Source organism: Oenanthe melanoleuca, chromosome 25 (genome assembly GCF_029582105.1).
Source record: "Oenanthe melanoleuca isolate GR-GAL-2019-014 chromosome 25, OMel1.0, whole genome shotgun sequence".
Classification (NCBI taxonomy): domain Eukaryota; kingdom Metazoa; phylum Chordata; class Aves; order Passeriformes; family Muscicapidae; genus Oenanthe; species Oenanthe melanoleuca.
Window position 1 is genome coordinate 6,843,772 of NC_079358.1, and position 12,936 is coordinate 6,856,707.

The window sequence follows — 12,936 nt, forward strand, 5'->3', positions numbered from 1 at the left end:
GAACCAAAAAATATATATATATTTATAGAGCCCGTGGGGGCGCCCTAGGCCAGCCCGAAGCCCTCGGAGCACTCCTGGATGGCCAGCAGCAGCATGTGCCGCAGCTTCTCGTAGCTCTCGTAGGCCGGCAGGTCCAGCTGGTTGAAGCTGGGGACACACCCGAGTCCTTGTCACCTCCCTGTCCCCATTGTCACCTCCCCATCCCCACTGTCACCTCCCTGTCCCCCATGTTCCCTGTTCTCCTGGTGTCCCTCTGTCACCCTTTGGTGTCCCCTTGTCCCAGGGTGGCAGAGGCTGTGGGTGCCCCTGATGTCCCCGTGTCCCTCTTTGTGTCCCTGGCCCCTCACCAGGTGTGTGCCAGGGACAGGCAGTCAGTGTCCCCATGTCACCCCTGTGTCCCCATGTCCCCTCCATGTCCCTGCAGTGTCCCCTCAATGTCCCCGTGTCCCCAAGGTCTCCTCAGTGTCCCTGTGTCCCCTCTCCCTGTCCCTCACCAGGTGTGTGCCGAGAGCAGTGCCGTGTCCCCAGTGTCCCCATGTCTTCAATGTCCCCAGTGTCCCCTCAGTGTCCCCATGTGTCCCCAATGTCCCCTCAGTGTCCCCTCAGTGTCCCCCTGCATGTCCCCTCAGTGTCCCCAGTGTCCCCCTGTCCCTCAACAGGTGTGTGTGAGTCCAGTGCTCAGTGTCCCCAATGTCCCCAGTGTCCCCTCAGTGTCCCCAGTGTCCCCCTGTCCCTCAACAGGTGTGTGTGAGTGCAGTGCTCAGTGTCCCCAATGCCTTCACTGTCCCCAATGTCCCCCCAGTGTCCCCAATGCCTTCACTGTCCCCAATGTCCCCATGTCCCCAGTGTCCCCTCACTGTCCCCAATGTCCCTCACCAGGTGTGCACCAAGGGCAGTGCTCACTGTCCCCAATGTCCCCTCAATGTCCCCATGTCCCCCATGTCCCCTCTCCCTGTCCCTCACCAGGTGTGTGCCGAGGGCAGTGATGTGTCCCCAATGTCCCCAGTGTCCCCAATATCCCCCCAGTGTCCCTGTGTCCCCTCAATGTCCCCAGTGTCCCTCACCAGGTATGTGCCGAGGGCAGTGCTGTGTCCCCATGTCCCCATGTCTCCTCAGTGTCACCATGTCCCCTCAATGCCCCCAGTGTCCCCTCACTGTCCCCATGTCCCCTCTCCCTGTCCCTCACCAGGTGTGTGTGAGTGCAGTGCTCACTGTCCCCAATGTCCCCTCAATGTCCCCATGTCCCCAATGTCCCCTCTCCCTGTCCCTCACCAGGTGTGTGCCGAGGGCAGTGCTGTGTCCCCATGTCCCCAATGTCCCCATGTCCCCTCAGTGTCACCATGTCCCCTCAATGCCCCCAGTGTCCCCTCACTGTCCCCATGTCCCCTCTCCCTGTCCCTCACCAGGTGTGTGCCAAGGGCAGCGATGTGTCCCCAATGTCCCCAATATCCCCATGTCCCTTCAGTGCTCCCACGTCCCCAGTGTCCCCTCAGTGTCCTCAATGTCCCCCTGTCCCTCACCAGGTGTGTGTGAGTGCAGTGCTCAGTGTCCCCAATGTCCCCTCACTGTCTCCAATGTCCCCAGTGTCACCTCACTGTCCCCATGTCTCCTCTCCCTGTCCCTCACCACGTGTGCGCCGAGGGCAGTGCTCAGTGTCCCCATGTCCCCAGTGTCCCCTCACTGTCCCCAATGTCCCCAGTGTCCCCTCACTGTCCCTAATGTCCCTCACCAGGTGTGTGCCTAGGACAGTGCTGTGTCTCCATGTCCCCAGTGTCCCCAATGTCCCCTCAGTCCCCATGTCCCCTCTCCCTGTCCCTCACCAGGTGTATGCAGTGCTGTGTCCCCGTGTCCCCACTGTCCCCAATATCCCCTCACTGTCCCCAGTGTCCCCCCAATGTCCCAATGTCCCCAGTGTCCCCAATGTCCCCATGTCCCCAGTGTCCCCTCACTGTCCCCAATGTCCCCATGTCCCCAGTGTCCCCTCAGTCCCCCTGTCCCCTCAATGTCCCCGTGTCCCCAATGTCCCCATGTCCCCAGTGTCCCCTCTGTCCCCAATGTCCCCGTGTCCCTCACCAGGTGTGCGCCGAGGGCAGTGCTGTGTCCCCATGTCCTCTCAGTGTCCCCATTTCCCCAGTGTCCCCATGTCCTCTCAGTGTCCCCATGTCCTCTCAGTGTCCCCATGTCCCTCACCAGGTGTGCGCCGAGGGCAGTGCTGTGTCCCCATGTCCTCTCAGTGTCCCCAATGTCCCCAGTGTCCCCTCCATGTCCCCTCACTGTCTCCCTGTCCCTCACCAGGTGTGCGCCGAGGGCAGTGCTGTGTCCCCATGTCCCCAGTGTCCTCAGTGTCCCCATGTCCTCTCAGTGTCCCCAATGTCCCCAGTGTCCTCAGTGTCCCCATGTCCTCTCAGTGTCCCCAATGTCCCCAGTGTCTCCAGTGTCCCCATGTCCTCTCAGTGTCCCCAGTGTCCCCATGTACCCCCAGTGTCCCCAGTGTCCCCACTGTCCCCAATGTCCCTGTGTCCCTCACCAGGTGTGCGCCGAGGGCAGTGCTGTGTCCCCATGTCCTCTCAGTGTCCCCATGTCCCCAGTGTCCCCAATGTCCCCATGTCCCCAGTGTCCCCAATGTCCCCATGTCCTCTCAGTGTCCCCATGTCCCCAGTGTCCCCATGTCCCTCACCAGGTGTGTGCCGAGGGCAGTGCTGTGTCCCCATGTCCCCAATGTCCCCAATGTCCCCAGTGTCCCCAGTGTCCCCAATGTCCCCAGTGTCCCCAATGTCCCCATGTCCCCGTGTCCCCCCAATGTCCTCCATGTCCCCAGTGTCCCCTCACTGTCCCCAATGTCCCTGTGTCCCTCACCAGGTGTGCGCCGAGGGCAGTGCTGTGTCCCCATGTCCTCTCAGTGTCCCCGTGTCCCCATGTCCACTGTCCCCATGTCCCTCTCAGTGTCCCCGTGTCCCCAGTGTCCCCTCACTGTCCCCAATGTCCCTGTGTCCCTCACCAGGTGTGCGCCGAGGGCAGTGCTGTGTCCCCATGTCCCCAGTGTCCCCAGTGTCTCCAATGTCCCCAGTGTCCCCAATGTCCCCAGTGTCCCCTCCATGCCCCTCAGTGTCCCCATGTCCCCGTGTCCCTCACCAGGTGTGCGCCGAGGGCAGTGCTGTGTCCCCAATGTCCCCAGTGTCCCCTCCATGTCCCCAGTGTCCCCATGTCCCCAATGTCCCCATGTCCTCTCAGTGTCCCCATGTCCCTCACCAGGTGTGCGCCGAGGGCAGTGCTGTGTCCCCATGTCCCCGTGTCCCTGTCAGTGTCCCCATGTCCCCATGTCCCTCTCAGTGTCCCCATGTCCCCAGTGTCCCCGTGTCCCTCTCAGTGTCCCCATGTCCCCGTGTCCCTCACCAGGTGTGTGCCGAGGGCAGTGCTGTGTCCCCATGTCCCCAGTGTCCCCATGTCCTCTCAGTGTCCCCTCAATGTCCCCAGTGTCCCCTGTCCCTCACCAGGTGTGCGCCGAGGGCAGCCGGTCGGTGGAGCGGTCGTCGCGGTGGATCTGGAATTTCTGGATGCCGTTCATGCCCTCGAGGGCGGCGAATCCCTGCAGGGGCACCTTGGACGTGCCGGTGACGAACTGCAGGAACTTGGCCCGGTCGGCCTGGTCGAAGGAGCGCAGGGCGCGCCAGAACCACTGGATCTGCGAGGGGACACGGGGACGGGGACAGTCAGGAACTGGGGTGGGATCTGCTGGAATCCACCCAGAACATCCTGGGATTCACTGGAATTCCCCCCAGAACCACTGGATCTGGGAGGGGACACGGGGACAGGGACAGTCAGGCACCAGGATGGGATCTGCTGGAATCCACCCAGAGCCTCCTAGGATTTGGTGGAATCCCCCCAGAACCACTGGATCTGGGAGGAGAGGGGACACAGGGACAGGGACAGTCAGGAACCGGGGTGGGATCTCCTGGAAACCACCCCAGAACATCCTGGAATCCCCCCAGAACCACTGGATCTGGGAGGGGACACGGGGATGGGGACAGGGACAGTCAGGAACGGGGGTGGGATGTGCTGGAATCCACCCCAGAACATCCTGAAATCCACCCAGAACCTCCTGGAATCCACCCAGAACATCCTGGGATTCACTGGAATCCCCCCAGAACCACTGGATCTGCGAGGGGACATGGGGACAGGGACAGTCAGGCACCGGGATGGGATCTGCTGGAATCCACCCAGAACATCCTGGGATTCACTGGAATTCCCCCCAGAACCACTGGATCTGGGAGGGGACACGGGGATGGGGACAGGGACAGTCAGGAACGGGGGTGGGATGTGCTGGAATCCCCCCAGAACATCCTGGAATCCACCCAGAACATCCTGGGATTCACTGGAATTGCCCCCAGAACCACTGGATCTGGGAGGAGAGGGGACATGGGGACAGGGACAGTCAGGAACCGGGGTGGGATCTGCTGGAATCCACCCCAGAACATCCTGGAATCCCCCCAGAACATCCTGGGATTCACTGGAATTCTCCCCAGAACCACTGGATCTGGGAGGGGACATGGGGACAGGGACAGGGACAGTCAGGCACCGGGGTGGGATCTGCTGGAAACCACCCCAGAACATCCTGGGATCTGCTGGAATCCCCCCTAGAAACTGGGATCTACTGGAATCCCACCCAGAACCACTGGATCTGGGAGGGGACACAGGGACAGGGACAGGCAGGAACCGGGGTGGGATCTGCTGGAATCCACCCAGAACATCCTGGAATCCCCCCAGAACCACTGGATCTGCGAGGGGACACGGGGACACAGGGACAGGGACAGTCAGGCACCAGGATGGGATCTGCTGGAATCCACCCAGAACATCCTGGAATCCCCCCAGAACATCTTGGGATTCACTGGAATCCCCCCAGAACCACTGGATCTGGGAGGGGACACGGGGATGGGGACAGGGACAGTCAGGAACCAGGGTGGGATCTGCTGGAATCCCCACAGAACCTCCTGGAACCCCCCAGAACTTCTTGGGATCCCCTGGAATCCCCTTGGAATCCCCCCCAGAACCTTCTGAGATCTGCTGGAATCCCCCCCAGAACCTCCTGGGATTCACTGGAATCCCCCCCCCCCAGAAACTGGGATCCACTGGAATCCCCTCAGGATCCCCCCAGAACCTCCTGGGATCCCCTGGAATCCCTCCTGGAACCCCCTGAAATCCTCCCAGAATCTCCCCAGGACTGAGCCCCACCTGGATGGAGTTCTGACTGGTACTCAGAACGTCCCCAGAACCCCCTGAAATCCCCACAGAACCCCTCTAGAACCCCCAGAAATCCCCCCAGGACCCAGCCCCACCTGGATGGAGTTGCTCTGGTACCCAGAACCAGTCTAGAACCCCCTGAAATCCCCACAGAACCCCTGAAACCCCTAGAGATCCCCTCTAGAACCCCCAGAAATCCCCCCAGGACCCAGCCCCACCTGGATGGAGTTGCTCTGGTACCCAGAACCAGTCTAGAACCCCCTGAAATCCCCACAGAACCCCTGAAACCCCTAGAGATCCCCTCTAGAACCCCCAGAAATCCCCCCAGGACCCAGCCCCACCTGGATGGAGTTGCTCTGGTACCCAGAACCAGTCTAGAACCCCCTGAAATCCCCCCAAAACCCTCCAGGAGCCCCTGAAATCCCCTCTAGAACCCCCAGAAATCCCCCCAGGACCCCCCCAGGACCTTGCCCCACCTGGATGGAGTTGCTCTGGTACCCGAAATCCCCACAGAACCCCCTGAAATCCCCCCAGAACCCCCTAGAGATCCCCTCTAGAACCCCCAGAAATCCCCCCAGGACCCAGCCCCACCTGGATGGAGTTGCTCTGGTACCCAGAACCAGTCTAGAACCCCCTGAAATCCCCACAGGACCCCCTGAAATCCCCCCAGAACCCCCTAGAAATCCCCTCTAGAACCCCCAGAAATCCCCCAGGACCCTGCCCCACCTGGATGGAGTTGCCCTGGTACCCAGAACCCCCTGAAATCCCCCCAAAAACCCCCAAAATCCACCCCCAGGACCCTGCCCCACCTGGATGGAGTTGCTCTGGTACCCAGAACCAGTCTAGAACCCCCTGAAATCCCCACAGAACCCCTGAAACCCCTAGAGATCCCCTCTAGAACCCCCAGAAATCCCCCCAGGACCCAGCCCCACCTGGATGGAGTTGCTCTGGTACCCAGAACCAGTCTAGAACCCCCTGAAATCCCCCCAAAACCCTCCAGGAGCCCCTGAAATCCCCTCTAGAACCCCCAGAAATCCCCCCAGGACCCTGCCCCACCTGGATGGAGTTGCTCTGGTACCCAGAACCAGTCTAGAACTCCCTGAAATCCCCACAGAACCCCCTGAAATCCCCCCAGAACCCCCTAGAGATCCCCTCTAGAACCCCCAGAAATCCCCCCAGGACCCAGCCCCACCTGGATGGAGTTGCTCTGGTACCCAGAACCAGTCTAGAACCCCCTGAAATCCCCCCAAAACCCTCCAGGAGCCCCTGAAATCCCCTCTAGAACCCCCAGAAATCCCCCCAGGACCCTGCCCCACCTGGATGGAGTTGCTCTGGTACCCAGAACCAGTCTAGAACTCCCTGAAATCCCCACAGAACCCCCTGAAATCCCCCCAGAACCCCCTAGAAATCCCCTCTAGAACCCCCAGAAATCCCCCCAGGACCCTGCCCCACCTGGATGGAGTTGCTCTGGTACCCAGAACCAGTCTAGATCCCCCTGAAATCCCCACAGAACCCCCTGAAATCCCCCCAGAACCCCCTGAAACCCCTAGAAATCCCCTCTAGAACCCCCAGAAATCCCCCCAGGACCCAGCCCCACCTGGATGGAGTTGCTCTGGTACCCAGAACCAGTCTAGAACCCCCTGAAATCCCCACAGAACCCCCTGAAATCCCCTCTAGAACCCCCAGAAATCCCCCCAGGACCCTGCCCCACCTGGATGGAGTTGCCCTGGTACCCAGAACCCCCTGAAATCCCCCCAAAAACCCCCAAAATCCACCCCCAGGACCCAGCCCCACCTGGATGGAGTTGCCCTGGTATCCAGAACCAGTCTAGAACCCCCTGAAATCCCCCCAGAACCCCCTAGAAATCCCCTCTAGAACCCCTCTAGAACCCCCAGAAACCCCCCCAGGACCCTGCCCCACCTGGATGGAGTTGCCCTGGTACTTGTGGTACTCGGTGTTGGCCTTGAGGTCGTCGATGTCGATGGTGGGCAGCCCCGAGATGAGCAGCTCCAGCTCCTGCTCCGTGAAGATGGAGATGAGGCGCTTGGGGATGATCTCGTAGAACCCTTCCAGGAACGCCGCCAGCTGCTTCCTGATGGCTCCTGCGGGATTTTGGGGGGTCAGGGGGGGTCCCTGGAGCCCCCCCCGAGCCCCCCCAGCCCCCCACGCTCACCTGTCATGCGCATCTGGCACACCAGGTGCACGTACTCCTTCTTGTTCTCCTCCGTCACCAGCACGTTGGCGCCGTTGGGCTTCAGGTCCCGCACCTCGCACACCCCGAACTCCTGGACCTGGAACAACCCCAATTGCTGAAACCCAAACACCTGGAACTGGAACAGCCCAAATCCTGGAACTGAAACAGCCAAACTCCTGGAGCTGAAACAGCCAAACTCCTGGAACTGAAACAGCCCAAACTCCTGGAGCTGAAACAGCCCAAATCCTGGAACTGAAACAGCCGAACTCCTGGAGCTGAAACAGCCAAACTCCTGGAGCTGAAACAGCCTAAATTCCTGAACCTGAAACAGCCAAACTCCTGGAACTGAAACAGCCGAACTCCTGGAACTGAAACACCCAAATTCCTGGAACTGAAACAGCCAAACTCCTGGAGCTGAAACACCCAAATTCCTGAAACCCAAACACCTGGAACTGAAACAGCCGAACTCCTGGAACTGAAACAGCCAAACTCCTGGAGCTGAAACACCCAAACTCCTGAAACCCAAACACCTGGAACTGAAACAGCCCAAATCCTGGAACTGAAACAGCCGAACTCCTGGAGCTGAAACACCCTAAATTCCTGAACCTGAAACACCCAAATTCCTGAACTTGAAACACCCTGAACTCCTGGACCTGAAACAGCCAAACTCCTGGAGCTGAAACATTCAAATTCCTGGAGCTGAAACACCCAAATTCCTGAAACCCAAACACCTGGAACTGAAACAGCCAAACTCCTGGAGCTGAAACACTCAAATTCCTGAACCTGAGACACCCAAACTCCTGGAGCTGAAACACCCTAAATTCCTGAACCTGAAACACCCAAATTCCTGAACCTGAAACAGCCAAACTCCTGGAACTGAAACACTCAAATTCCTGAACCTGAAACACCCTGAACTCCTGGACCTGAAACAGCCAAACTCCTGAACTGAAACATTCAAATTCCTGGAACTGAAACACTCAGAAACAGCCCAAATCCTGGAACTGAAACAGCCAAACTCCTGGAACTGAAACACTCAAATTCCTGAACCTGAAACACCCTGAACTCCTGGACCTGAAACAGCCAAACTCCTGAACTGAAACATTCAAATTCCTGGAACTGAAACACTCAAACTCCTGGAGCTGAAACATTCAAATTCCTGGAGCTGAAACACTCAAACACCTGGATCTGAAACACCCCAATTCCTGGAACTGAAACAGCCAAACTCCTGGGGCTGAAACAGCCCAATTTCTGAGTCCCAAATACCCAAGCTCCTGGACCTGAAACACCCCAAATCCTGGAGCTGAAACAGCCAAACTTGTGGACCTGAAACAGCCAAACTCCTGGAACTGAAACACTCAATTCCTGGAACTGAAACAGCCAAACTCCTGGAACTGAAACACTCAATTCCTGGAACTGAAACAGCCAAACTCCTGGAGCTGAAACATTCAAATTCCTGAACCTGAGACACCCAAACTCCTGGAGCTGAAACACCCTAAATTCCTGAACCTGAAACACCCAAATTCCTGAACCTGAAACAGCCAAACTCCTGGAACTGAAACATTCAAATTCCTGGAACTGAAACATTCAAATTCCTGGAACTGAAACACCGCAAATCCTGGAGTTGAAACAGCCAAACTCCTGAACCTCAAACACGCCAATTCCTGAACCTGGGGGACACAGGGTAGAGGGTCTCAGTGCTGGTTTTGGGGGGGTCCCTGATTTTGTGGGTCCCTGTGCTGATTTTAGGGGTTCCAGTGCTGATTTTGGGGGTCCTGATGCTGATTCTGGGGTTCCCTGTGCTGATTTTGGGGGTCCCAGTGCTGATTTTGGTGGTCCCAGTGCTGATTTTGGGGGTCGTGGTGCTGATTTTGGTGGTCGCAGTGCTGATTTTGGGGGTCCTGCTGCTAATTTTGGGGGTTCCTGTGGTGATTTTGGTGGTCCTGATGCTGATTTTGGGGTTCCCAGTGCTGATTTTGGTGGTCCCAGTGCTTATTTTGTGAGTCCCAGTGCTAATTTTGGTGGTCCCACTGCTTATTTTGGGGTCCTGCTGCTGATTCTGGGGTTCCCAGTGCTGATTTTGGGTGTCCTGCTGCTGATTTTGGTGGTCCCAGTGCTGATTTTGGGTGTCCTGCTGCTGATTTTGGGGGTTCCTGTGGTGATTTTGGTGGTCCCAGTGCTAATTTTGGTGGTCCTGATGCTGATTTTGGGGTTCCCAGTGCTGATTTTGGTGGTCCCAGTGCTAATTTTGGTGGTCCTGATGCTGATTTTGGGGTTCCCAGTGCTGATTTTGGGGGTCCCTGTGCTGATTTTGGTGGTCCTGATGCTGATTTTGGGGTTCCCAGTGCTGATTTTGGTGGTCCCAGAGCTGATTTTGGGGGTCCTGCTGCTGATTTTGGGGGTCCTGATGCTGATTTTAGGGTTCCCAGTGCTGATTTTGGGGTCCTGCTGCTGATTTTGGGGGTCGTGGTGCTGATTTTGGTGGTCCTGATGCTGATTTTGTGAGTCCCAGCGCTAATTTTGGTGGTCCCAGTGCTGATTTTGGGGTCCTGATGCTGATTTTGGGGGTCCCACTGCTTATTTTGTGAGTCCCAGTGCTAATTTTGGGGGTCCCAGTGCTGATTTTGGTGGTCCCAGTGCTTATTTTGGGGGTCCCAATGCTGATTTGGGGTCCTCAGTGCTGATTTTGGTGGTCCCAGTGCTAATTTTGAGGGTTCCCTGATTTTGAGGATCCCAGTGCTGATTTAGGAGTTTCCAGTGCTGATTTTGGGTGTCCCAGTGCTGATTTGGGGTTTCCCTGATTTAGGAGTTCCCAGTGCTGATTTTGGTGGTCCTGATGCTGATTTTGGTGGTCCCAGTGCTGATTTTGGGGTTCCCAGTGCTGATTTTGGTGGTCCCAGTGCTGATTTTGGGGTCCTGCTGCTGATTTTGGGGGTTCCTGTGGTGATTTTGGTGGTCCCAGAGCTGATTTTGGGGTTCCCAGTGCTAATTTTGGTGGTCCTGATGCTGATTTTGGGGGTCCCAGTGCTGATTTTGGGGGTCCCTGTGCTGATTTTGGTGGTCCCACTGCTGATTTTGGTGGTCCCAGTGCTAATTTTGGGGGTCCTGCTGCTGATTTTGGGGGTCCTGATGCTGATTTTGGGGTTCCCAGTGCTGATTTTGCTGGTCCCTGTGCTGATTTTGGTGGTCCCAGTGCTGATTTTGGGGGTCCTGATGCTGATTTTAGGGTTCCCAGTGCTGATTTTGGGGTCCTGCTGCTAATTCTGGTGGTCCCTGTGCTGATTTTGGGGGTCCTTGTGCTGATTTTGGGGGTCCCAGAGCTGATTTTGGGGGTCCTGATGCTGATTTTGGGGTTTCCAGTGCTCATTTTGGGTGTCCTGCTGCTGATTTTGGGGGTTCCTATGGTGATTTTGGGGTCCCAGTGCTGATTTAGGAGTTCCCAGTGCTGATTTTGTGGGTCCCAGTGCTGATTTTGGGGTTCCCTGTGCTGATTTTGGTGGTCCCAGTGCTGATTCTGGGGTTCCCAGTGCTGATTTTGTGGGTTCCTGTGCTGATTTTGGGGGTCCCAGTGCTAATTTTGGGGGTCCCTGTGCTGATTTTGTGAGTCCCAGTGCTGATTTTGGGGGTCCCAGTGCTGATTTTGGTGGTCCCACTGCTTATTTTGGGGTCCTGCTGCTGATTTTGGGGTTCCCAGTGATGATTTGGGGGTTCCTGCTGCTGATTTTGGGGGTCCTGCTGCTGATTTTGGGGGTTCCTATGGTGATTTTGGGGTCCCAGTGCTGATTTAGGAGTTCCCAGTGCTGATTTTGTGGGTTCTTGTGCTGATTTTGGGGGTCCTGATGCTGATTTTGGAGGTCCCACTGCTTATTTTGTGAGTCCCAGTGTTAATTTTGGGGGTTCCTGTGCTTATTTTGGGGGTCCCAATGCTGATTTGGGGTCCTCAGTGCTGATTTTGGTGGTCCCAGTGCTGATTTTGGGGTTCCCAGTGCTGATTTTGTGGGTTCCTGTGCTGATTTTGGGGGTCCCAGTGCTAATTTTGGGGGTCCCTGTGCTGATTTTGTGAGTCCCAGTGCTGATTTTGGGGGTCCCAGTGCTAATTTTGGTGGTCCCACTGCTTATTTTGGGGTTCATGCTGCTGATTTTAGGCTTTCCAGTGCTGATTTTGGGGGTCCTGATGCTGGTTTTAGGGTTTCCAGTGCTAATTTTGGTGGTCCCAGTGCTGATTTTGGTGGTCCCAGTGCTTATTTTGTGAGTCCCAGTGCTAATTTTGGTGGTCCCAGTGCTTATTTTGGGGTCCTGCTGCTGATTTTAGGGTTTCCAGTGCTTATTTTGGGGTCCTGCTGCTGATTTTGGGGTCCTGCTGCTGATTTTAGGGTTTCCAGTGCTGATTTTGGGGGTCCTGATGCTGGTTTTGGGGGTCCCACCTCGGTGCTGAAGGTGAGGTCGTAGCCCAGCGTGGAGACGTCGTTCTCCAGCAGGTACACCAGGCCCTGGTAGAAGTGATAATCCTCGCTCTCCATGTCCGTGTACCTGGGGCAGGAAGGGGGCAGCGCCCCAAAAACGGGTCAGGAAATGGGGGGAGAGCCAAAAATGGGTCAGGAAATGGGGGGAGAGCCAAAAAATGGGTCAGGAAATGGGGGGAGAACCAAAAATGGGTCAGGAAATGGGGGGAGAGGCAAAAATGGGGTAAGAAAATGGGGGGAGAACCAAAAAATGGGGGCAGAAAATGGAGAGACCCAAAAAACGGGGTCAGAAAATGGGGGGAGACCCAAAAAATGGGGGCAGAAAATGGGGGGAGACCCAAAAACAGGGGCAGAAAATGGGGGGAGACCCCAAAAACAGGGTCAGTGCCCCAAAAATGGGGGCAGAAACCAGGGGGAGACCCAAAAATGGGGGCAGCACCCCAAAAACGGGTCAGAAAATGGGGGGACAACCAAAAACAGGGGTAGAAAATGGGGGGAGAACCAAAAATGGGTCAGAAAATGGGGGAAGACCCAAAAACGGGGGCAGAAAATGGGGGGAGACCCCAAAAACAGGGTCAGAAAATGGGGGGGAGACCCAAAAACAGGGTCAGTGCCCCAAAAATGGAGGCAGAAACAAGGGGGAGACCCAAAAATGGAGTAAAAAAATGGGGAGACCCTAAAAATGGGGTCAGAAAATGGGGGGAGAGCCAAAAATGGGGTCAGTGCCCCAAAAATGGGTCAGAAAATGGGGGGAGAGCCAAAAATGGGGGCAGCACCCCAAAATGGGGTCAGAAAATGGGGAGACCCCAAAAATGGGGGCAGCACCCCAAAAATGGGTCAGAAAATGGGGGGAGAACCAGAAATGGGGGAAGAAACCATGGGGAGACCCCGAAAATGTTGGCAGCACCCCAAAAACAGGTCAGAAAAGGGGGGGAGAACCAAAAATGGGGTCAGTACCCCAAAAATGGGGTCAGAAACTGGGGGGAGACCCCAAAAATAGGGACAGCACCCCAAAAATGGATCAGAAAATGGGGAGACCCCAAA

General features: G+C 56.7%; 1 protein-coding gene across 1 annotated transcript in view; it reads right to left on the minus strand.

Moving 5' to 3' along the window:
• HUWE1 (HECT, UBA and WWE domain containing E3 ubiquitin protein ligase 1) overlaps positions 1-12,936 on the minus strand; it is a 157,587-nt gene continuing 144,651 nt past the window's right edge. The window contains exons 78-82 of the mRNA XM_056510874.1: positions 11,854-11,959; positions 7,412-7,529; positions 7,159-7,340; positions 3,492-3,682; positions 1-147 (exon numbers count right to left, since the gene is read on the minus strand). Of these exons, the coding sequence (XP_056366849.1) occupies positions 45-147; positions 3,492-3,682; positions 7,159-7,340; positions 7,412-7,529; positions 11,854-11,959 (700 nt within the window). The 3' untranslated portion in view covers positions 1-44. The remainder of the gene's footprint in view (positions 148-3,491; positions 3,683-7,158; positions 7,341-7,411; positions 7,530-11,853; positions 11,960-12,936) is intronic.